The sequence below is a fragment of the Struthio camelus genome, chromosome 5 (assembly GCF_040807025.1).
Source record: "Struthio camelus isolate bStrCam1 chromosome 5, bStrCam1.hap1, whole genome shotgun sequence".
Lineage (NCBI taxonomy): Eukaryota > Metazoa > Chordata > Aves > Struthioniformes > Struthionidae > Struthio > Struthio camelus.
In genome coordinates this window covers 58,478,998-58,501,782 of record NC_090946.1, presented here as the reverse complement: position 1 = coordinate 58,501,782, position 22,785 = coordinate 58,478,998, and the positions used below count along the sequence as shown (strand labels likewise).

At 46.7% G+C, this 22,785-nt stretch overlaps 1 protein-coding gene across 2 annotated transcripts in view; it reads right to left on the bottom strand.

Moving 5' to 3' along the window:
- Nucleotides 1-22,785, bottom strand: part of ESRRB (estrogen related receptor beta) — a 156,568-nt gene that overhangs the window by 85,809 nt on the left and 47,974 nt on the right. The window contains exon 1 of one of the 2 annotated variants that reach the window (XM_068946642.1): nt 452-792. The exons of the other annotated variant lie outside the window; for it this stretch is intronic. Coding sequence (XP_068802743.1) covers nt 452-501 — 50 coding nt within the window. The 5' untranslated portion in view covers nt 502-792. Of the gene's footprint in view, nt 1-451; nt 793-22,785 lie in introns of those variants that run through there. 2 annotated transcript variants of the gene reach the window in all.

Here is a 22,785-nt window from a genome sequence, read left to right as displayed (position 1 = left end):
TCAATGGTTCTACTTTATGTAATTTTATAGGAACCTCTCCTTATAGCCACCCAGTAATTCCTCTAATAAAGATCGTAGGATAAACGGAAAGTAAAACTATGCAGAAAGGACTGCCAGTGTTCAGCGCTGGCAGCCCGTTCCCAGGAGCTGGAGAATCAGAGGGAGAAGTTACAAGGAAAGAAAGAGACGGACAATCAGAGCCCCGAGCCCTCCCCGCCGACTCTGCCGCACCTGGCCCGCGCGGAGGTGCGCGTCCCGCCCGCCCGCCCGCCCGCCGCGCCGCTTCCCCCTCGCCCGGCGCCGGCCGGCGCGGGCAGGCGCTCTGCGGCGGCCGGCCCGGGCGAGGGCAGGGCGGCGGCGCCCCGGCCGTCCCCGCAGCGCGGCTCGGCTCGGCTCGCTCCCAGCCCGCCTGCCCGCCCCGGCGCGGCCCGTCCCGGCGCGGCGCACTCACTGGTTGTGGTAGCCGAGCGGGTCGGAGATGCACAGCTCGGAAATGTCCATCAGTCCAGTTTGAGCATTCCCGGGTGGAGGAGAAAAAATAAGAAAGAAAGAAGGAAAGGAAAGGAAAAAAAGGGCGCGCGCGCACACACACACACACACACACAGACACAACAAAACAACTAAACTGCACTGGGCAGCGAGGGCAGGGAGCCCCGGGCAGCGGCGCCGGCCCGGGCCCGGCAGCGGCACGGTGCGGCGGCGGCGGGGGAGAGGAGGCAGGTAGGGCGGGCAGGAGACAGCGCCGCTGCCGCTCCCGCACCCGCTCCCGCACCCGCGCGCGGACACACTGGCGCCGGCGGAGGGAGGCGGGCAGCGCGCAGGACGCGGCCACGGGGGATTTCGCCGCCCCGAGCCCCGCTGTAGCTTTAACGCCGGGAGACGGATGGAGACGGCAGCGCGGCTATTGGCTCCCTCGCGGGGGCCGGGCTTGGAGTGCGGCTGGGGGAGGCACGGCCGGGGGGGCCGCCGGACCGGCCCCGGCCGCACCGCCCGCCCGCCGCGCCCCGGCTCTGCCCCGCTCCCCGCGGGGCTCCGGGCAGGCGGCGAGCGGCCGCCGCGCCGCGGGGCTGCCCCGGGCCGGGGCGGCAGCTGGGGCCGCGCTGCCGCCGTCCCCCGGCGGTGCCGTGCCGGCCGCAAGCCAGGCTGGCCCCGGCACCCCGGGGAATACGAAATCGCTGCTCCCACACGGCCGTAGCGTGGAAATATACTGCCAGGGCGGCAGGCGCTCTCCTTCCCTCTTACCCACCAGTCTGCCTCCCGTGGGCACCGGCTCTGGAGTTTAGGGTTAAGCAAAACCCGGGACCTAGAGGTGAAGTGCCGTTGCATCTGCTCGCCGACTCGCAGAGCGGCTCTGGCGTGGCTCCGCACAGACGGCGTGCACGGCACCCCGCACCGGCGTGCCAGTCTGTGCGCGCATGTCGCAGGCACCGCTACACACAAGCACAGGGCTCTACACACAAGCGCAGGTAAACGCACTGACAAATTTTTGTGCACGTGCACAGATGCACAGACCGACCTCTCACACTGACTGACACAGCCTAGTTGCTGCACTCGGACATCTGCTTTCCATACCTACTCTTTAATACGCGCACACAGAGTAGTGCCCGAGTCCGATTTCAAAGCAGCGTGATTCAGATGCAACTTCAGTGCAACTTATTAAACCACAATGGAATAAATCCTAGCACATGAGATCAGAATCAGACATTCAGGATAACAGCATATATTCCCAATCAATCAGACATTCACGATAACAGTGTATATTCCCAGGCAGGCAAACCACAGATATAGACCCTCCAAAATGCTCACAGACATAAAAATTGGCATTCACAACAGTCCTCGTGAAAGAGAGATTTTCAAAGCTCTGCATAGGTATTGGCTGCCATTAGAGTCTGTAGGTTGTCACAGTTCCCATACACATTTTAACACTCACACAATTTCACTGCATATTTACAGCAACGTACCAATGCCTATTCGAACACCTCTCTTCATGCAAGTACATAAGCCTCTCAGACACATGCCCAGCACAGGCAGTCTTGCACTGAAAACCTGACTCACAAAGAGGTGCCTACAAGGTCTATTTGCCCATTGCTACCCTTCACTTTCCAAACTGCCCTCATGCAAATCTCTCTTTTACCTTGCTTATACTTCTCCTTTATATTTGTGCACCAGGCATCTAAATGTATCAAAATACCTTTAGCAGACAATCAAGAAACAGAGATCTCTTTAAAATGAAAATGCTCACAAACACACCTGGAGAACACTAATGTTGCTGTCCTATGCCAGGCCAACAAAAGTAGGAGCTAAGAGGGCATTCCTTAACACAAAATGTAGCACCACATTTGAGTCCATACCTGAGGCAAGAATGTAACACATCAGGAGAAGCAAAGGGTAGACCAGAGCTTTTCAGATGAGGGGGTCTATGCAAGCATAGCAGAAAATGCAGTGTGATTCAGCTTTATATAAAATAAGCACTGGCTAAACTAGCCTAAAACTGCTTATACAATCAACATTTGTAGGGACTTGAAGGAGAGAACGTTCCAAAAAAGGGGGGGAAAAAAGGAATGGCCAAATTCACAGCCAGTGTAAATTATCCTTGCTTCTTTTAAATCTATTGGTGCAACTTTCTTACTATATTGATTACCAGAGATCTCTCTCAGTATGGAAAACACAACAAAAATGCCACATGAACTAATGGTTCCCCTCCCAGGTGTGCAGGGACTAGCTGTGTGACTCTGATCCACTATCCTTAAGACAGGACAGGGTAAGAATATCAAAATAGCGTGACACAAACTGGAAGAGGTCTATATGGTGAAACATACATGTGAAGAAGTAGCAGAAAACAGATACTTAATTTGGAAAAGAGGAGACGGAGAGAGGACTCAACCACAGCTTTAAGAGTGCAGCAGAATCTGATTATCTGAATGCTGCAGGTGATGCAAAATTCAGATTATACATCTTTCTGAGAAGTAGAATACAAATAGAAATTAATATGCACATGTACCTTTGTATACCTAAACGACACATCAGCCCAGTGGAAACTCTAAGATACTTTAAATGTTAAAGAGGCAGAAGACTAGGGCCTGAGAGCAGCATTAGTAGGGCCAAGACAGCAAGGAAGCAATCTCACCAACCACACTGGAGAACATCTGACCAAAGAGAGACCAGAAGGAGGCAACTAGCACCATTAAGTTTCCTGGAGGAATCTGAGGTCAGGTGGGGAATCACTGGTGATGAGTTGCCCCGTGAAGAGGATTCCTGATGCACAGTGGCAAGAAAAGCTGGAGAAAGCATACCAGGTCCGAGAGAGCCTCTCACACAGCCAAGGCCCAGGCAGGCTAAGTTCAAGAGCAGTCAGGATGACTGCAGTGAGCTAATTTTAACTGAGTGATTTTCTCCAGAAGGGTGCTCACTTGCTGCATCCGGACTGTGTAAAGACTAGTTCTGGTGTGGGCTGCCAGTGAACAGGAGGCCAGGTTGGGAATGGCCTGGCAGGCAGGTGCTGCTCTCCCAATAGCTGATGTTTTAATTTTGAACTCTAACTTTTACCCAGGCCAAGGTGAAGTAGGCAGAGAGCCATGTGATCACCTGGCACAAGGTCCACACGGCCGAATTAACTGATATCTGCAGTACAATGGCAGGTTTGTACTCTGGAAATGGGCTGCTGCTGACAGAGAACTGCCTGGGAAAGGTGGGTGTTTACAGACTGGTGAGGAAATGTAACATTAATCTCTTCTGACCCAGCGCAAATGGACAAATGGAGCTTACCCCACCTTGAGAGTAGCTGCACAGAGGCCTAGCTCTTCCTTTCTCAGAAGGATAGAAAGGAATAATCTCTACTGGCTGCACCTGACCTGGCAGCCCAGATTCCCCAAGGAAGGGGACAGGAGTCCTGCAGGCTCATTTTGGAACTTTAAGAGGCTTCATCTTCCTTTGCAAACCCCTCCTGCACACAGCGCTTGCGGAGCTCTTCACGCAGCTCTAGGCAAGTGCTCTTCCCCTTGAAGAATAAAGAAGGCAACGCTGATCTCGACGTGGCCTTCCTGCCAACACGTCTCTTCTAAAAAAAGTTTCAGAACAAGGTTAGAAAGGACTCCAAGATTAGGCTGGCAGATCCGGAAAACCAAAAAATCTGTTTGGGTAAATACAAGGCAGAACTGCACAGCAAACATACAAGGCAACAGCAAAGCTAGCTCCCCCTGCATACACAATCTTTGTTTGCCGACCGACTGAATCCCACCCTGGGACCGCTGCTCTCTCCCTGCAAGAGAGGCAGGAACAGTGCTGCCTGCTCGGTCTGTGGCCTCTGAGCAGAGTGTAACCACCAGTGCTCCGCTGAGTGCTACCCATATAGATGACTTTCATAAGATGGCTCTCTGGCTTTGGAGGTTCCCAGTTCTCCTCACATCTGATGCAAATGCAGAGCAATGACTTTCCATCACTCTTAGCCCAGGACAAAGCAAAATCAGGGTGTTAAAGGCAGGTAGAGCTATAGGCAGTGCCAGTTCTTTGAGACATGTGATCTTCCTGCCCAAAAGAAAGAACTGCAAGGACAGGTCTTCTGTACTTTTGCTAGCTTTTCTGAGAGATGACAGGTAGAGATTTTCTTCAGAGACTTCCTCCCCCACCATTTTTTAAGGACTAAGCTACTTTTGATGGATTAATATTTTACTTTTTTAACTTTTATCATGGAATAATGGTCAACTTTCCAGCAAGCTGACTGATTGACTGACAGAAATTTCATGTGGTCTAATACAGGAGCAACCTGCAAATCATGCCAAGCAACCTGATTTCATTTGTTGATAAAGCTAGTTTTTTTTTTTTTTTTTGTGGATAAGGAAAATGCAGCACAGGAAGAGATCTAGCTAGTTTGGGGGATTTGGACTCTCCTTCTCCTCTTTATGAAGTCTCTATTGTGATTTGCACATGGTATTCTCACAGGGAATTGTCTGTGAGGTGGTATCTGCACAGAGCAAAAACAATACTTAATACTTAGGAGAGTCAGGCTGGGCAGAATAGGCTTACATGCACACATCCTTGTCTTGCCTACTGGGGAAAGACATGAGACCTTTCCCAGTCCCTATTTCATTTAAGGAAACCACAGGTAGGGATCATTGCAACGAATTTAGAAAACAGCCCTTTTACACTGTCGAGGCCAATAGTGCAGCTTGGACTTCACAGAAGTCACTGTGTTACATATCCTGACCTCGCTTCTTTGCGAGGCTAGTGACCCTGCAGAGAGACTTGGGTCCTCTCACAGCACAGGCTCTGGGCAGCTAGTAGGCATCCATCACTCCTATATGTATCACCTTCCACAGCAAACAGCCATATGAGACATGAACTCTATCCACAAGAACAAGACAGCCTTCTCTGTTCTGGGCTCTGTTCTCCTTTCCCTTACTGAATTTCTCTTTTCCCTGAACTTAAACAGCTCGCTCTCCCCACCGAAGACTTTCCTGATCTCTGCCAAACTACAGAAGACTTCTTCCCCCTAAAAACCCTTCACGAGCCTTATTAACAACATGCTGCCATCCAAAAGGTGTCACCACCATCACTGGCAAAGCTCAACATCTATTTTAACAGGAAACAGTTTTCACATTGTTATTGTTAAAGAACTACCCATCTGGACATCCTTAGACATGCTTCAAGCATTACCTTTGAATTCTCTGTCCCCAAAACATGACCTTTCATTAAGTTCTCACTTTTTCCTCTGCTGTGCTTGGATACAACAGTGTTAAGAGCCTTGAAATAAGATAAACATAGTCCTTCCCTTGCCAATGAGAAGTTAAGATTTTCTTTTAATAACTCTTGCTTTCCTTCTATACCTGCTTTTGTCTTTACAGTGTTAGTAGTAGGACAAGCTCTCTTTCCAGAGCAGAACATGTTCCTGTTGACACCTTTTTGATGAAAATGCACGTGCTCACACACAGACACACATAAACCAGGCAGAGCCATACTAACTTTTATGGAATTCAAAACAGGGTATCAGGATAGGAGGCGGATACATTATTTTACCAAACGGGAACGAGTAAAAGACAACTGGAAAAGAGATCTTGTTTTCCGGATTTCAGAAGAGCTTGCAATACAAAAAGTAGAGGGAGGAAACAGAGGAAATTTTTGTAGTGGGAATTACGCCTTCTACTCTCTTTTGCATCATCAGTTTGCCTGGGCATTTGACATGGACTTCTATCCTCCTTGGCCAGAAATATTCCAAAACAAGGACATTGCAGTATTTCTGCTTACCTGTTTTGTCAATCTACTACTTTATCCAGTCTTTGCCTAGCTCTCTTCTAACTAAGTAGACAGCTACCTGCCTCAAAAAAGATGGGTAATTACAGAGGCAGATAGGTGGACCTTGCAGACCTCAGAGAGCAGCTGTGGTCTGGCTTCAAATGTTCACCTGTTGCTGATCTGTTCCCCATGATGTGTTACACTAACCCCCAGTTGAGCCACTGTGGTAGAGCAAAACACGACCAAGACATTGACTCAAAAGTGATTTTATTCAAATTGACAGCTACACACCTTATTCTAGCACACTCCCTGCTATTCCCCAACCTTTCTCTAGATTGCAGAGAGGCAGAAATGAACCCTTCCCCACCCAGGACCCCAGGTGTCCACAAAGCAGCACTTGGGTTATTTGTTCAGCTACCAGGGAGGGAACATAGGGTATCAAGAAATCTTGAAACACATCTAGTTACCTGTCTTCAATCCTGCAGCACAGGAGATCACAAGCATTGCTTTCCCATCTGGAGGTTCACCCAGTCAGATGGGAGATAAAGTCAAGCAGCATCATTTCCCCTTCAGCTTTCCTACTTCAGTACAGTAGCTTGAAGTCTTGTATTGCAGAAGGCCAAGGTGGCAGGTCAGGAGAACAGTGGATGCTTGTGGATGCTTGTTTGTTCTTCTGATTTGGGGATATTATTTGCTGCTTCTCTCTCCAAGCCCACGCGCTCTAACTAATGACCTCAGGACCCTGATATTCACAGTACCAGCCTCTCCACTGAGCCGATCAAAATAAATGTCTGTCTTGTCAGGAATAACAGTTACTTACTGTTATGCTTTAAGAAAAGAATCAAAAAATTTTTTGCAGGTGCACTGCAAGGGATAATGCTGAGTGTCTCAGCCTAGAAAAAGAGAGGGGTGTAAAGAACCCAAATGCTTCAGAGCTACTACTGTTAGAGAGCACACCTACTAAGGGCTAGGCAGTGAAAACAGGATAATTTTTCCAAATCTGTGATGGAAGCAGCAACTCAAACATGCACAAGATAACTTATTTCTTAACAGCAGCAATGAAGAAGCTGCAGTGGCCTAGACACCGTTTAACAGTGAGATTAACCGGCAGGTCCCAAGTGACCCTGGGACACCTTATGTACAACAGTCTGGAAAAAAGCAGAGATCACAAGATGACCAAGCCTGCTCTCCTGGTTCTCATCTCCAACCACAGAATATTCCAGTTTCTAACAGCACAGAATTGCAGGTTTTGGCTAGAGCCAGACATGACAAAGGCCAGCATCCTTCTGACAGCTGAACCAGCAACAGAGCAACTGCAAGCCCCCTCTGCTCTGGATCCCCAAACAACTCTGTTAAGTACACCCTCCACCCTGAAGATTTGTTCTGTACTAATGCTCTGGTTTTAACAACAATAGAGCATTCTTCACAATTCCCTCCTGAATTTATTACTCCTACTACTTTTATTTCACCTGCTGGACAAAAGCAAATTGGAAATAAGGGATGAGGGTTTGGCAGATTATTACACTACATGAGTTTGCCAACAAATCCCACCCCAAGCTTCTTAACATATTTCAAAGTCCCATCAACTGTACCTCATTCAGTCACCTGCAGTAATGTACAGGCTAGGAGAGCGCTGCTCTTGTGAACAAATCGTTAACATCCAAATATTATGGGTACAGATCATGAACCATCATGGTTTGGCAGTAGCTTTTCAAACGAAGAAAGAGAAGAGAACAAGAAAAATAATCCTTGCCTATATCACAAAGCATAATTTAGAAGAGGCAGGACAACTCAGGACCATAAATACATACCTGCTTCAGGTACAGAATACATGCACATACAGCATCAAGACGGTAGCCAGGCACAAGGAGATGCATGCTGGTTACCAGAAAGACAACTCTCCTATGCAAAGGGAGGGAGAAGCTCCAGCTGCTCAGCTGCACTGCTGCTAAACAGCCTCATGTACTCCAAGACAAGGCAATCTCTTTCATAAGCACAAATGCAAGTCCCCAGTTGTCTTTGGAAGTCACCTCAATAGGACCCTCACAAGTCTGTAAAACTGAGCATCTCGGACATCCAGACACAGAGACTGTTGTGGGCAGCAATAAAGCTATCTCCTGATGGAAATGCATACACACCATTGGATTTCAGCAAAAATGCCCTCACCCCAAACAGAGAAAGCATACAGATTTCCTTCAGAGCCTGTACCTTGGCCATTTTTGTGGCTGCATTAGAGAAGACTATTTTCAATATTCCTATTCAGGAAAAGTCAAATCTCAGTTCGAGGTAGTTTAAAGGTTACTTTGGTGCTGCAGTCTCTAGCAACAGGTCCCCTTGGTCTCCACAGTACTTCCAAAGGAAAGCCCAGTTTTGCTCTTTAGCTCATCTCTTGAGCACCTTTATGAACACCTTTCTTGTAGTGATGACCAAGGACTACCGATGTGTCCCTCTCTGTTCCTCTGTTGAACATACGAAGCTTCCATTAAATCAGCTAACTAAAATCAGTAGTCCTCAATTCATTACTTAGACCTTGCTCAACAACATTTGGTAGCATTTCGTAACTCATTTGGTTAACAACTCAGCAAAGGGTAGACTATGCCTAGGTGGAACTTCCTGAAAGCGTTGCTATGAGGTTACTTAGGGGAACCATTCAGCCCACACTCCTCCTTGTTAAGCCCATTGCTTCTTCAGAGTACTAAGAGGTCAGACAAAATCAAGACGGAAGGAATATGGCAGAAGAAAAAGACTATCACTTCTTCAAATATAAGGGTCTTCAAAAACCAGCCAGTGATGTGGCACTGGGAGGCCCCTGCCTTGCTTCCTAGGCAGAAGGCACCAGGCAAGGGCACCTGGAGAGATGGCTTCGTTTGCAGGGGCCCATTTCATGAGGAGAGGCATTAAACTCATTGGACAAGTTGGGTGGTTAAAAAATAAAAAATAAAAGGCAATTAAAATAACAAAGTGTAGGTCATCAACCTTGATTAGCCAGCAATCATTTGGGTTGAATTAGCTCATTTGGCATTACAACCATCAGCATAACAGCTACATTCCACCCAGCTAGACCAGCATCACTTCTGAAGGCACCATGGGGGAGAATTATTGGCCTGCAACACAGTATGAGGCTGTGCTCATGCTCATCACATCAAATGCCTGGCCATCACTACAGGGATGTTTCAGAAAATGCCTCACACGCCTTACTGCCCAGCAGGTAGGTTCCACCTGCGCAGGCAGTACTAATATTTCCAGAAATACAGAATACTTCTGCACAGACACACCTAGAGGACACCCATTGGATAAGCAATAAATACCTTCAAGGGTTGCACCAGAATACAGACCAAGGTCCTTTAGATTTGACCATACACTTGCTGGGGAAGGACCACTTCTTTTTCTTACTAAAAATTGCACTACAACTTCTGTTCCCAAATCTTTACCTACTCATTGTGAGGCACTAGATAAGCTCTCAGACCTCTCAATGATTAGCTCACCCAACAGTAAAACCTATCAAAAATGGTACAGTGTCTAGGAGTGCTGCAAGGGTTAATCAAATGTTTGTGAGATGTCCATGAGCATCACTTGTGGCCAGCGCTCTCAAGAGTCAATTCCAGCCGCAATACCCAGGGAGATAGACACTACCCCAGTTGAGGGATCAGGCTAAGGCATGGGGCAAGCACAATGGAACCAGTAAAGCATAACTTTACCTGCAATGCTACGCCATTTCACCTCAGACAAAGATCCTGACAATCTAAAACCCCCTAAAACCCTCTCTCTAAAAGAAGCAATTATTCCTCCAAAAACAGGAGAAGCTGGGTCATCAGACGAGGGTGAAACTGGTTTAAAAGCCATTAAGAAAGCAGCCCAGGCATTCAGGAGCAATCACAGCTGCTTGGGCTGATCAGGAGAGACAGCGGGGATTATTTATTTATGGAGTTCCTGCTCTCCCTGGGCAGATGTCTCTGCTGGGGAAACTTTAACAGGGGTAGGGAGCAGGAGGCAGGTGCTACTTGGAATCCTCCAGAGGTTTTTCCTGGCCTGGGTCTCAGGAGAGTTAAACACAATTCATGTCCAGAGCATCCAGGAGATGTCAGCTGTCTCTCTCAGAACAGGAAAGGCCAGAAAGAGCATCACAAGTCTCTGCTGGGATGGAGCACACAGTCAGCCCTGGGCACCCAAACTGCCATGCAAGCTTTGCATAGCTTTCAATAAGATCCCTTCAGAGCAATAGTGCTTGACTATATAGCCGTTTCTCTCGTCTCATGGTTCAGCCGCTTCCCTTTAAACACAGATCAAGCATCTCTAGGGACTCAGCAAGCGTTTAACAGACTTGCCTGATGGAAGGACCTCCAATGAGAAAACCAAGACCTGAAATCCCCAATAGGCACCCTCAATTCAATCCACAGCTCATAAAACAACCCTGAAGTTGCATGCAATCAGATCCTAACTGTGCAGAAAGCACATCTGTCTAGTCTGTATCCAAAGCTCATCTAAATATCCTAAAACTTGAGGAGGGGAAGGAGGAGTGGGCTAAGTGGGAGCAAATATCTGAACTGAAAAAGTCATCATGGAGAAAGAGATCAATATTTCCTTTTCATAACACAGTATTGGCTTTCCTGATGCAATTTCTTACTGATTCCCTAAATTGGAGGATGAAGAGGAGTTATTCCCTAAAATCACAAAATTCCCATCTGTACCCAGAGCTGACCCTTCACTACTAACTAAAAAAGAGCTGTAGTGAGACACAGAACTGCCAAGGCACGCTCAGCCAAGCAGATCTGGCAACTATCTCTTGTTCTGGCTTTAGTTAGAGGGCCACAGGGGAACAAGGGCTTGGAAACTATCAAATACCAGAATTTCTCACTGGAAAACGCCACAGCAGAGTAGTGGTGCAGAAGGGTCACCAATGGGGACTGAACAGATTATACGAGTGGTACAGCCTGCACTGTGTCAATTCATGTCTCCCTGCAATTCACTACTGATGAGATGCCAGAGATTGAGATGAAAAGGGCTGGAGCAGACAGAGAACTACTGCTTTAGACACACCTCATTCAACATTTCCAATTTCTTCCCGCTTCTCCCCTCCTAGTATGTCTTGCATTACTCTCCGATGATGATATTCTCCCTGACTTCCTGTCTCAAGCCAATATATTGTTTTGTGCTGTTAAAGCTGCTGCAAAACCAGTTGTGGGAGCAAAATAACTCATTAATCCATAAAGCACTTCGGGAAACTTTTGAAAAGGAAAGGACTGAGGAACAAGAGGGTATCATCTTCATCAAGCTCAGTGATCCGAGGCAGCCTCAACATCAAAAAGGCACAAAGTCTTGGTGAGTCCTAACTCACAGACTGCCTCCTCCCCACACATAACAGTGATTTCTGCTACTTCTAAATATAATAAAACCGTTTTGTTCTCTCAGTGCCTCGAAACAAACAGCAATATAAAAAGAATCCATTTTCAATCCAATTAAACAAGTTCTATTTAATCCCTCAAAAGGAACTTTCTTTGCTGCCCATTAAGAGCAAGAGGGTTTTCAGAGTTTATGTGACCTTTGTTTCTCACTCTGTGAAGAACATCATTAAACACTGATAGCTACTTAGCCCGGACTGGAGACTGCTCCAGGGGTGTTGCGTCCCTCAGGGAGCTAGAGCACAGAAGACCAAGGGCTCTCTGGGGAGTTGTTCTGCTTTGACTGTTGAGTTGCGGCTTGGAAATGTTTACAGGGCCACACCAAACACACTGCTAGTTTGCAAGTGCCAAGGGCTATTCATTTGTGTGCTTTAACACACATGGTTTGGGAAATTTAGTTCATCCTGTAATTACCAATACACATTTAGGTTCTAAAATCCTCAAGAGTCTGCAGTGTCCTGTGCCCATTCATGATTCATGCTCATTTGGTCTTCTCACTTTCCTCCTAACCTGCCAAAAAGAAAAAAAAAAGAAAAAGTCCATTTTGATTCTGTTCCTGGCCAAGTGATTTTCTTTCAGAGTCTGGCATACCAACCCCCCTGCAATGGCCAGGCTACAAAAACAAAAGGAGAACATTTGCTTCCTTGTGAAACACTTCCCATTGAGATTTTTGAGTCACAATAATTTCTGTGCTACGTTCTGTGCTTTCACAAAGTCTAAGTTCTGCAGAAATACAAATAATCTGCATCCAGTGAAATGCATTTAACCTTCAGGAAGAGGCTTCTTCTTCTTGCAAAGGTACACTCAGGCCTCTGTGCAGATAACATTGCCTTCTGCTGGACAGACGGGTTCCTCCAATGGGATCTGGTATAAGTGATGCTCCCTGTTCAACTCCTCTCCTCCCAGGCTTTCTTTGCATGAGAATGTTACTACAGTATAATACAAGGTGCAATTTTAAATAGATTAACTTAAGCTGGTGCAAAAGACTCTACAGGTGCTCATTAGTATTGAGCCTAAACTTGTTTAGGCATCTAATGCGCCAAAATGAAGCATTCTCAAACTGGCAGGAGAACATTCACAATTTGGATTTTCATGGATTTGAATGGATTGTACAATTTAAATTGTATCGATATTATAACAACTTTCCTGTGTTGAAAAGAGCTCCACTGGACTGAGGTAACAGCAACACTTGTAAAATCAATGTCTGCCTGTGCAAAGGTACAACACCCATTAACTACTACCACAAAGTAGCATGAAGGAGAATGGAGTGAGGTGACAGAGCCAGTTAACTTGTACACAGTTGACTAGGAAACACTGCATTCAGACTGACTACCTAAAAGAACCCAGGAAGGGTTCTTTCACTCAGAAGTGATAGGCAACTAACCAAAGTGTCAAGGACATCCCAACATACTCGGGATCCTCCCTTGGCTGGAAAATTATGAGAAGACACACGTGGATACATCTCCAGAGAAGCAGAATGTTTTCTGACATTTCTACAGCACCCCTACCACATAGGGGCTCAGGTCTCACAGTGAGCAGAGGATGCAGGTTAGTCATTGTAAAGAAAAAACGATATAGAGCAAGGATGCACATCTTGCAGCACTCCTCTGCCCTATATCCTGCCTCCCAGGGCAGCTCACAGAGCCTTACTATCAAGAAACCCTCAGGAGATGCAACAGCCTTTGTGGGAGGCTGGGGCCAGAATCCACTCCTGTCAAACAGCTCTCCAGCCCAGGATGTGACTGCGGCTGGTGAAACATGTTCACTAATGAAGATTGAGTCAGGCAGGCAGAGACGATCCCCTCAGCCTGTTAATCCACTTAGGGAAGGAGAAGGGAAACCTGAGCTGAATTCCTGTGCTCCCTGCAATGAACTGTACTGTGCTAGCTTTAGCATCTAAACAGAGCAAAACCAGTCAAAGCTGGACTGGGGCAAGCTCTGCATGCGAGTCTAGTGCCTTTGGGAGCCAGAAGGGACAACAGGAGAGACTCAGGGAACAGACTCCCTAAGAAGAGAGCCAGGGCTGGATTTTTGTGCCCATTAGAAACTGATGCTGGGTGCAATTCGTGGGAACCAAACTGGGCTTTGCCTGCCCTCTCGTCAGGACCAGGAAGAAAGAGGCTGGACGTGAGCTTTTGCCTGACATTAGGCCAGAAGAGCATGGACACTCACATGATTTTCAGAGGGCAAAAAAGCTTCCCAAGGGACCAATTCAGACTTCTAGGTGAGAAAGTCAGAGAGAGCATTTGTGCCCCAAACACCGACCCCAGCAGTGAAAGAAAGCCAGATAGACTGGCTTAAATCCAGTCTATCCTAAATCCGCACAGCTTAAATCCAGCAGGTTGCAGGGATGATGGGTGCCAACCCCAGGAAATGTCAGATTATCCTTAACCACCAGAGGGTGCTCCCCATCTCAAAGACAGAGTCAATGTCACAGATTCACCCAGACAGCTAGAGGAGCTTTTATTCCTAGCAATTGTAGAATCTGAGCAAGGGGAAAAAAATAGAAGATTAATAATAAATAATAATTAATGAATCTGATCCTGTGCCTCTCTGCCCTTCCCCCGTGCCTCCTGCCCAGGCAAGGTAAGGATCTTTGTCCCGTTTGTCCTCCGTGTCCTGCTCAGTCAGGTGATTTCCCCACACTGGAGGTTAAATCACTTTTATTCTTTTCTCCTAGATCATGGATCCAGAGCAGCAAATAAACATTTTCCGCTTGGCAGGTCTGTAAAGAACGAAACTCTGGCTCGCCAGTCCCCTGTGCACGGCTAGGATCACACCCTCCGGTCAAACACAGTTTTCATGATGCCAAGGCCTGACCTTACCCCTGCACTGCCAAAGCAGGTTTGGGGGGCACCAGCCCTGACGTTCAGGTTCATTTTCCTCATTCCATCCAAGGTGCCTGCTGTGCAAAGACGCCTCAGGACAACGTTTTCAAAAAAGATGTGCCCAAGTTTTTGGGCACAGCCAGCCTAGCTCTGTCTGTAAGGCAACTGTAGGGAAAGACGGTTTACTTTGGGAACACAGTGCCCTCACGCCGTCTCTTCTCCCTTGCACCAGGAGGGAGCAGAGGCTCGTGATTGAGGTAACACTCAGGAGCTATGAATCTGGCAACATGCCACTTTGTGCCTCAGTTTCTCCTCCTTTTAAATTAGAGATAATACTGCAGAGATGCTTCACTCGGGGAGAACACAACAGCCAGGATTAAATCATAAGCTTTATATTGCACCCTGAGATTCAGCAAGGAAAGCTTAAAGCATGCCAAGCAACATCAGGCACCTGTGCAAAACAGACTAGCTCTGCTACTGTGTCTGGCATAACATCTGCTTGTCCCAGCCCCAGCTTATTTTGACAGTCCAGGGCTGCATATCCCATGGGGAAACCAGCTCTCACTGATGGCTCCCACCCAGCACAAGTGCTGCATCTTGCTGTCTGACCACCACAAGAACAGATTGGTGTATTTTTTTAATTGCTCTTTCCTCTCTCTTTGGGTTGGTAGTGCCAGGCTCTGCCTGCAGGGATTTTTGTCAGAGTTCTTGCTCTTGGATACCTTGGCATCGCTTTTTGTTCTGTTCTCTTTAAATCATACATTTGTCTGATGAAACTGTTAAACCCAAGCAGTTAATACCCTGCACAAGGGACTCTCACTCAGTCCCTCACACAGATTAAAACAGGTTTGATATGGTTTGGCGTACTTCACTTCCAGAATGAACCATTAGCGGTAGCACATGTGGGAACCAATGCTTTCCAAGGAGTTAACCAGCCAGCCGTGATGCCAGCCGTCCTAGAGGGAGGCATCACACTCTGCAGCTAAACAAGGCCAGTGAGTTCTTCCTCCAGAGTTTAAGATTGGGAGCAGGAAAGAGAAGGGGGAAATTTTAGGAGAAAAAGATTATGGGAGGTTTTTCAGACATTTGCAATAGACAATTTTACTTCCTACAGCTGAAATGGCGGGGTTACATGTCACAGCTCCACTTCTTGCACTATTTATAAGATCCTGCCTCAGAAATATAGAAAACACCAGACGTGCCATAGAAAGATTAACCAAGGATAGACTTGGACGCCGATTATCCCACTACCATAAATAATCAACCTAATAGACTTTAATACCACTCCATTACCATTACAGTCATATATTTGTTCCTAAACATGTACATAATCAGCCATCAAAAATGCAGTTCTCTAAAATGAGGTATTTTGAGCATTAAATGTCTGCATACTTTCTCTAGGAGTTCAAGCTTTGCCAACCTTATTTCTCCCACTACAGCAAAGACATTTAAAGTCATTGCATAGGCCCAGTGAGATTCTCCTTTCTTGCATAGTGCTGCATGGGAAAAATTACTAGAGTTTTTATTCTTTTAATTAGGGCTAGAGGGAGTGTTACGATCTCACAAGTATCCCCAATTCCTTCACTATTAAGAACAGCAGTATCTGGATGTTACAGGGTCAGATCTGCCTTTCTTACTCACACAAGCTTGCACCTCAGTGGAGATTCCTCTTTGCAGAGTACATAATATGTAAGGTGAGCGGGTTTTGGCTACCTACAACTAGCTGATCTGCAACTACATGAAATGGCAACACTTATTCCAAGTGGAAAGGCCAGGGCAACACCATTTTATAGCACATAAACCTCCAAAGCATAACAGGATCTGCAAAACAAAGACCCTATATGTTAAAAAGTGCAGGCTACAAGTGCTATCAAGAATTAGGAAATGCCAGAATTGTGTTTACTTGTGAGAAATAAACTTAGCTGTCATGTACATATGCATTCTTTTATAGCTGTTAATTAAATGATCATATTTTTTTCCGCAGGACCCCATCTCAGAGTGCAGTCAGACGGGATTGTGCCCATGTAATGAGCAGCTATTTGAGATGCTGTTTTCTGCTCATTGTTCAGTGTGTGGCCCCAGGCCTTATTTACTGCACATTATTCAAACCTGGCTCTGGAGATTTATTCATTTCCTCATGTGTTTTTCTACGGGCTTATCATTACACTGTCCAAGAGCTTCACCAGCCTGAGACCATTTATTTTCATGCACTCCTATGAGAGGAGGGGATATTTTTATTCCCATTTTACGGGTGAATGGCTGAGGAACAAGGTGAAAGGTATTTTCTAATTCTGGGTGTCCAGGCTGAGAAACCAATGGCCTGACTGATCAGTATTTGTACAGCACTTTGTGTTCAGTGGATTCTCATTCACTTCATTTGCAGTTGTAAGCTCTCAGTGCTTCTGTAAAGTAGTTCCTTTGGGATCAAAAAGGACCACTATAAAATAAGGAATGCACAATTAAATGGCCACTGGCACAACAGCTGCTTCAAAAAACTTGAAAAGTATCATGCAGGAATAGTCAGAGAAAGAATGTGGACTGCCAGGTCAGAATTTCACTCCCTTAGCCATAAAAGCTTCCTTTTCTCTCCTGCAGTCCCTTGTCTCATTCACTACACACCTGACAAATGAGAAAGGGGTCCCACAGATGGTCTCCTTCACTAGGCAACTCTGATTTATCGCAGAGCAGGTCCCTCGCATGCACTGAATGAGTCAAGGGTCTTATGGAAGAAATAGCACACTGTTGTGTAGCTAAAACATGCATCATATGGAAGATGCACAATGGGGTAGACAGAAGTGCATGCAAAAGATAACTGGCCTTTACCCAGCTTCCATTTCTTGATTTTTGCACCCTTCAGAGAGCTCTCTTCACAGAGTTCAACAGCAAACAAATTCCCTTATGAAGCATGGCAATGACACTTCTGTGGGTCATCAGAAGAGACAGATCCATCGTACAGACTCCTACAGCCAGATTACTGGAGTAAATAGGCTGCAGGGTGGGTCATCTCCTCTATGAAAACTAACATAAGAGGCTCATGAAACGCTTGGTGCATTCCAGAGACTGATGACAGCTGAGAAGTGATGAGTCAGAAGTCACTTTAATAGACCACTCCAACCATTCAATCCAATTCCAGCCTCTTGCTCTCTCCCCTTCAAACCACCCCACCCCACTGCCTTCTCTTCACTGCCTTTGCCTGTTCACCCCATCCCTTTTCTTCACCCTCATCTCACCCCCCAAGTGCTGGTCCCCCACACTCCACAGACCCAGTCTCCTTGTTCAACAGCTACATTCAACCATTCACTTTCCCTGCTCACCTTTTTGCCCCACTCCACACGCTCTATCTTCCCATAACCTCCTGGCGGTCTCACTTACTGGCACCCCCTCTCCCCTGTCACAGCTCCTGCTGTCCCTGCGGGTCCAGCTCTTGCTCCTCTTCGCTCCAGGCAGGCCACTGCCTGCATTCACTCCATTACTAGGGCCAGTACACGAAAGGTGTCGCACTCAGGGTCATGCCCAGTCCCAGATGAGCCATGCCCAGCATAGATGGGACCTGTGTTGTAGGCTATAACAAGAATTTAATGCTCACCTGCTGAGCTTGTGTGAACTGAGTTTTGGACAAATGCAATCTGCAGCAAAAGGCTTCTCCACAATCAAGTGGAGACAGCAAGTCCCTGCTCCAAAGAACAAGCAGATTTACAGATTTAGAGCTTTTCAAAAAGCAATCTTCCTTTCAAAAACAAATAAACAAACAGAAGTGAGACATGATCCAGAAACAAGGCATAATCCCTATTTTTAGTTTTTAAAAAAAACACCCTGGCAGTTTTTGACAGAAACTTCCTCAAAACCACTCTATTCAAGGCATAGAAAATGTTTACAGCAAGAAGTAAAGCTTAGCAGTGGTACAAACAACTGAAAATAAATTTTACAGGGAGCACTAGTAGTGCAAGATAGTGTTACTGGCCTCTCTGTTGTACATGTCAACGTATCTGAAGATAAAAATTAAGGCAGTTGGTTAAGGAAGAAAGAGTGCAGCTGCCATCTCTTTTTAAGACTTACAATGACTGGACATAGCAGCATCTGGATGTCAGGCTTTTGAAAGACGGTGGAATATTTACCCCATACAGCCCTCATACACTATATTGGTAGTTTGTAGATACCAGTGCTTTTTTGATATACACACCTGCACCTATCTCAGGCTTGCATCAGGTAGGACACAAGATTATAAACATTTTAACCTTTCACAGAGTCATAGAAAAGAGAGCTAGGGCCAGATCAGCTGATCTCCCTGCCCCAGTGCAGGATCAGCTTATACTAACATTATTTTTTGACAGGTATTTTTCCAGCTTAAACTGAGAAAACCTCAGGCCTCCGCAGTCAGTCTGTTCTAGTACCTCTGCACTGTTGCTAACAACAAGTTGGTAAAATTGAACTGAAATCTCCCATGTACATGGCAAAGCTCATTTACTTCTAGCTCCATCAACAGTGAGCATAGCAAACAGCTGAACGACTTCCTCTTGGTCAAAGCCTCTTACTATTGGAAGATGCATTCCCCAGACCTTGTCTAAGAGCTGGCTTTCCATGACAGAATTATTAACGTATCTAACGGAAACAAACCAGTACCTCAGTCCCTCTCACTTCAATTTCTGGGTCTCCAAGCATATCCCTCAGAAGCCCACAGGCTTTTATGAACACCTGCAAAGGGGAACAAGCTTGCACAGCAAGCTGGCTTGTGACAGACAAGCCAGGCTTCCCTTTGGTTTTAGAGGGCTCTGACTGATTCAGGATCCCTCTGCATTCCATGCTGCCACAACAGGTCTTGCAATTTTTATACCTCCAGGGTTCAGCTGCCTAGCAGCCATGTATCTCTGTGGTTACAAAAGAAACGTCAGCCTTCCCCGAGACAAATCTCCCGCTTAGATTCAGTTTGTCATGCTTTTTCAAAACTTTGGGCTGAAATTCCAGGAAAACTTGAGAAAGTACGCTCTCAGAAATCAATGCTATCATCTGTTACATTCAGCACACTACTAGCTAGAGCAGCAAGCCCTCTTAGCAGCAGCAGTCCTGGATGCTGCTTAGAGCTGTGCCCATGGTCCAGACTTCCAGTGCTGTGCCTTAAGCACAAAGCAATTCTCCCTTCCTAGCAAGCAATGAGGACCTGCCAGATTTCCTAAGAAACACAGCTCCAAGGAAACTGGAAGTCCACGTACTTGGTATATGTGGGAATGAGAGTGTCCAGAATGGGTGGAGTCATAACTTACAGCATCATAGTTAAAATTTTGGAATGTCACTTTAGTAGGATAACACAGATTTGCCTCCAATGTTACAAACTGTGAGCCTCTCCTGGGCAGGCCAGGACCCATTCTGTGCAGAGAGGAAATGGAGGGCTTTTCTCTGCCATAAAGCCTTTACTAAGGTGTTGTGGGGAAAGGGGAACTGATAGCACCTGTGACTGCTCTGTATTGTGTGTGTTTGCACAACTGCGTGAGAGTGTATCCCTTGGTGATGTTATTCACAGGCCTTGGCCGACAGTAAATAAGACAGTGGAGCCTGATTCATGAGGGATGACAGGAAATCTATAACTTGTGGGCTCTATAATCTGCTCGCTACTGCGTAGCAAAATGAAAGAACAACAGTCCAATTACTGAGTCCTTGCTGATCCCAAGCACATCCTTCAGGTCTTGCGTCGTTCAGAGCAGTGGGAGTCCGCTGGCACCAAGGGAAAGCCAGCTCTGGCACAGGCCCTGTTTTCCATGCTGGAAAAGGCAGAAGTATTTTGATCTCTTGGAAGCACCAGACTGCCTATACTGGATACAAACGCAGCCAAGACTGTGGCATGAATTTCAGAGCAAAGAGCTGGAGAGTGGCAGGCTGCTGAGCTCAGTTCACCAAGAGGCAGCTCATGCAGATACCATTCACTGCATCCCACCACAGCTGTCCCAGGTGCTGCAGGGCTGGGTGAGCCAGGGAGCAGTGTCACACCACAGCAGTCTGGCCCAACAACTTGCTTTGATGGGGACTCTGGACACCAATCCCCTGAGGCTCCGAGATAACATAAACTAGTCAGGATGCAATTCCACAAAAATAAAAGACAGGGGTATGATCCATCAGGGCTACAAACTGTGTCCAGAAAGCACCTTATGCAGAAGCAGACAAAAGCTGGAGGAAGATGCAGGTTACGGGGTTGGACAGGAGACGGGTGGCTGAAGGTTTCACACCAGGTAGAGAGCTGGCCCAATAGCAAACAGTGAGGAAGCCTGCAACAGGAGCAGCTGCAGAGCAGGTTGCTCTCACAGCACCAATGCCGAGGACACATGGAAAGACATAAGAAGGTTTCTCTTGGACAAAACAGCAATGGTGGCCAGTGGAGGGAGGGGAGCTGCCAATTCCAGGCAGGATGCAAAGGAAATGATTTTGCTTCCAACCATGCAGTGTCAGATAGCCCGCAGGGCTGCCCAAGGCTGGAAGGGCACAGGACAGCTCAGTGGAGAATCCTGGCAGCTTGGAGGAGACAGGGGTCTCATTTTTATTTAACCAAACTTACGCTTTTTATTCCCAGGGCCCCTGGCCCTTACCACTTAACACCTTCCAGATCTACCTCCTACCCCTTAGGAAAGAGGCAAGGGGAACCTTCCTCACTCTGGCAACAGGTAAACAGCATGGCAGGATGGGGAGGGGGCAACAATTTCCACTCAATCCCTAGTAAAGGCCTTCTCCTTTGCTGAGCACACGCTCTGGCGACTGCCGTCCTTTCCCTGCTTCCTCCTACAACCGTCTCTGCTGCCACCCCCCTCCCTTGTTATCTGTCAGTAAACAGTAATTAAAGATGTGGCCTGCTTGATAAAGCTCCCGCCCGCCCTCACACAGTGCTGCCCTCTCGGACGTGTCTAATTAAAATCCTGATGAGAAGATGAAGAAATCCCAGCAGCTGGGAGTCTGCTGACTCTTCCCGTGCTTGGCCTCTTCATTACTGACGACGAGGCAGAGAGATATAAAGGACCCCAGGAAACGCTCCGACAGGCCAATCGATACAGCCTTTTGTGGGACGTGACGGACCACGCAGGACTGCCTTTTGAACTGTGTGGATAACGAGGATGCTGGAGCGTGGCTCACTGCATGGGCCTTACAGGCAAGACTCCCCCAACTAATCCTGTTACACTGCTGCGCCCAAGAACAGCACCAAGGGCCACTGCAACCTGGCAGCCACTCACACCGTTTAGTGAATTCACAGTTATAATAGCCAGGCACTTGTACGTTCCCCACCAACCCAAGCCACAGAAATCATCGCCTGTAGCACCACAATACTGTCACAGCTCTCACCACCCCATCATTTCAATGCAGAGAAAGAACATGCATCTGCGCACATACACCGCAAAGTGCTGAAAACGAGCACAGACCTTCCCTAAATGAAACCAACACCGTGCATCATGTGCACATTGTTGTGTTCACACTGGCAGTTACGTATGCTCATTCATGGAAATGGTGTGTGTTTTCACTGCTCTTCCAGGATTTTAAACAGCAAAGATATAAAACAACACAAGATTTAAAACAGCAAAAGATTTATACAAAAGGCACAGCAATATCATTGTGAATCTCCATAACTGTATTTAGACACACCTAACTTCATGCAAATACATCAGCTAAACAGTTTTATTCTTGGGTTTGTTTTTTTTTCTATTATGATATCAGCCTTATAGGGAGACAGGCCTATTTTCACTGGTAAACTAATCTGTTTATGGAAAACACCAGGAATTGCATTGCTCTGAGTTTCAAGATGAAAGCAATAGTATGGAGATGGAAGTAGCTTTTATACTTTCTTAAAAGTTTAGAAGTGCCTCTCAGGTGCCTGCCTCTATGTCTCTTTTGAGGTGAAGTCACCTGCAGCACGTATGCTCACCCTGGGAATTAGGATCACACGGGCAAGAATGGGAGTGCGTGTGTGGTGGTAAATACAAGCGCACTGTACACATGCATGAAGAAAATGCATGTTCCACATGTGGAATCAATACAAGAGTAAGCTTTCACTTATGTCTGAGTTCACACCTCCTGTTCTGAAAACCACTCTTGTCCTAGGAGTAGGCTGCTCCTGTGTTCAGCAGCAGTCTAGCAATAGCTAGCACTTTCTTCAGAGTCCCAGCTAGGTCGCTGGAATTATGCAAAAGTCTCAGCTTGTTTTCTTCCCCACTCCCCCAATTTTATTTACCTTTCCAGACCAAATGGATAAAAAGAAACCTTGAACAATATTTTTCCTAAAAGTCTCAAAATCCAGAAAGCTAATAACGCCTATATTTATTATTTTCCAAATTGCCACAATCCTGCTCCTCTGTCTCCTT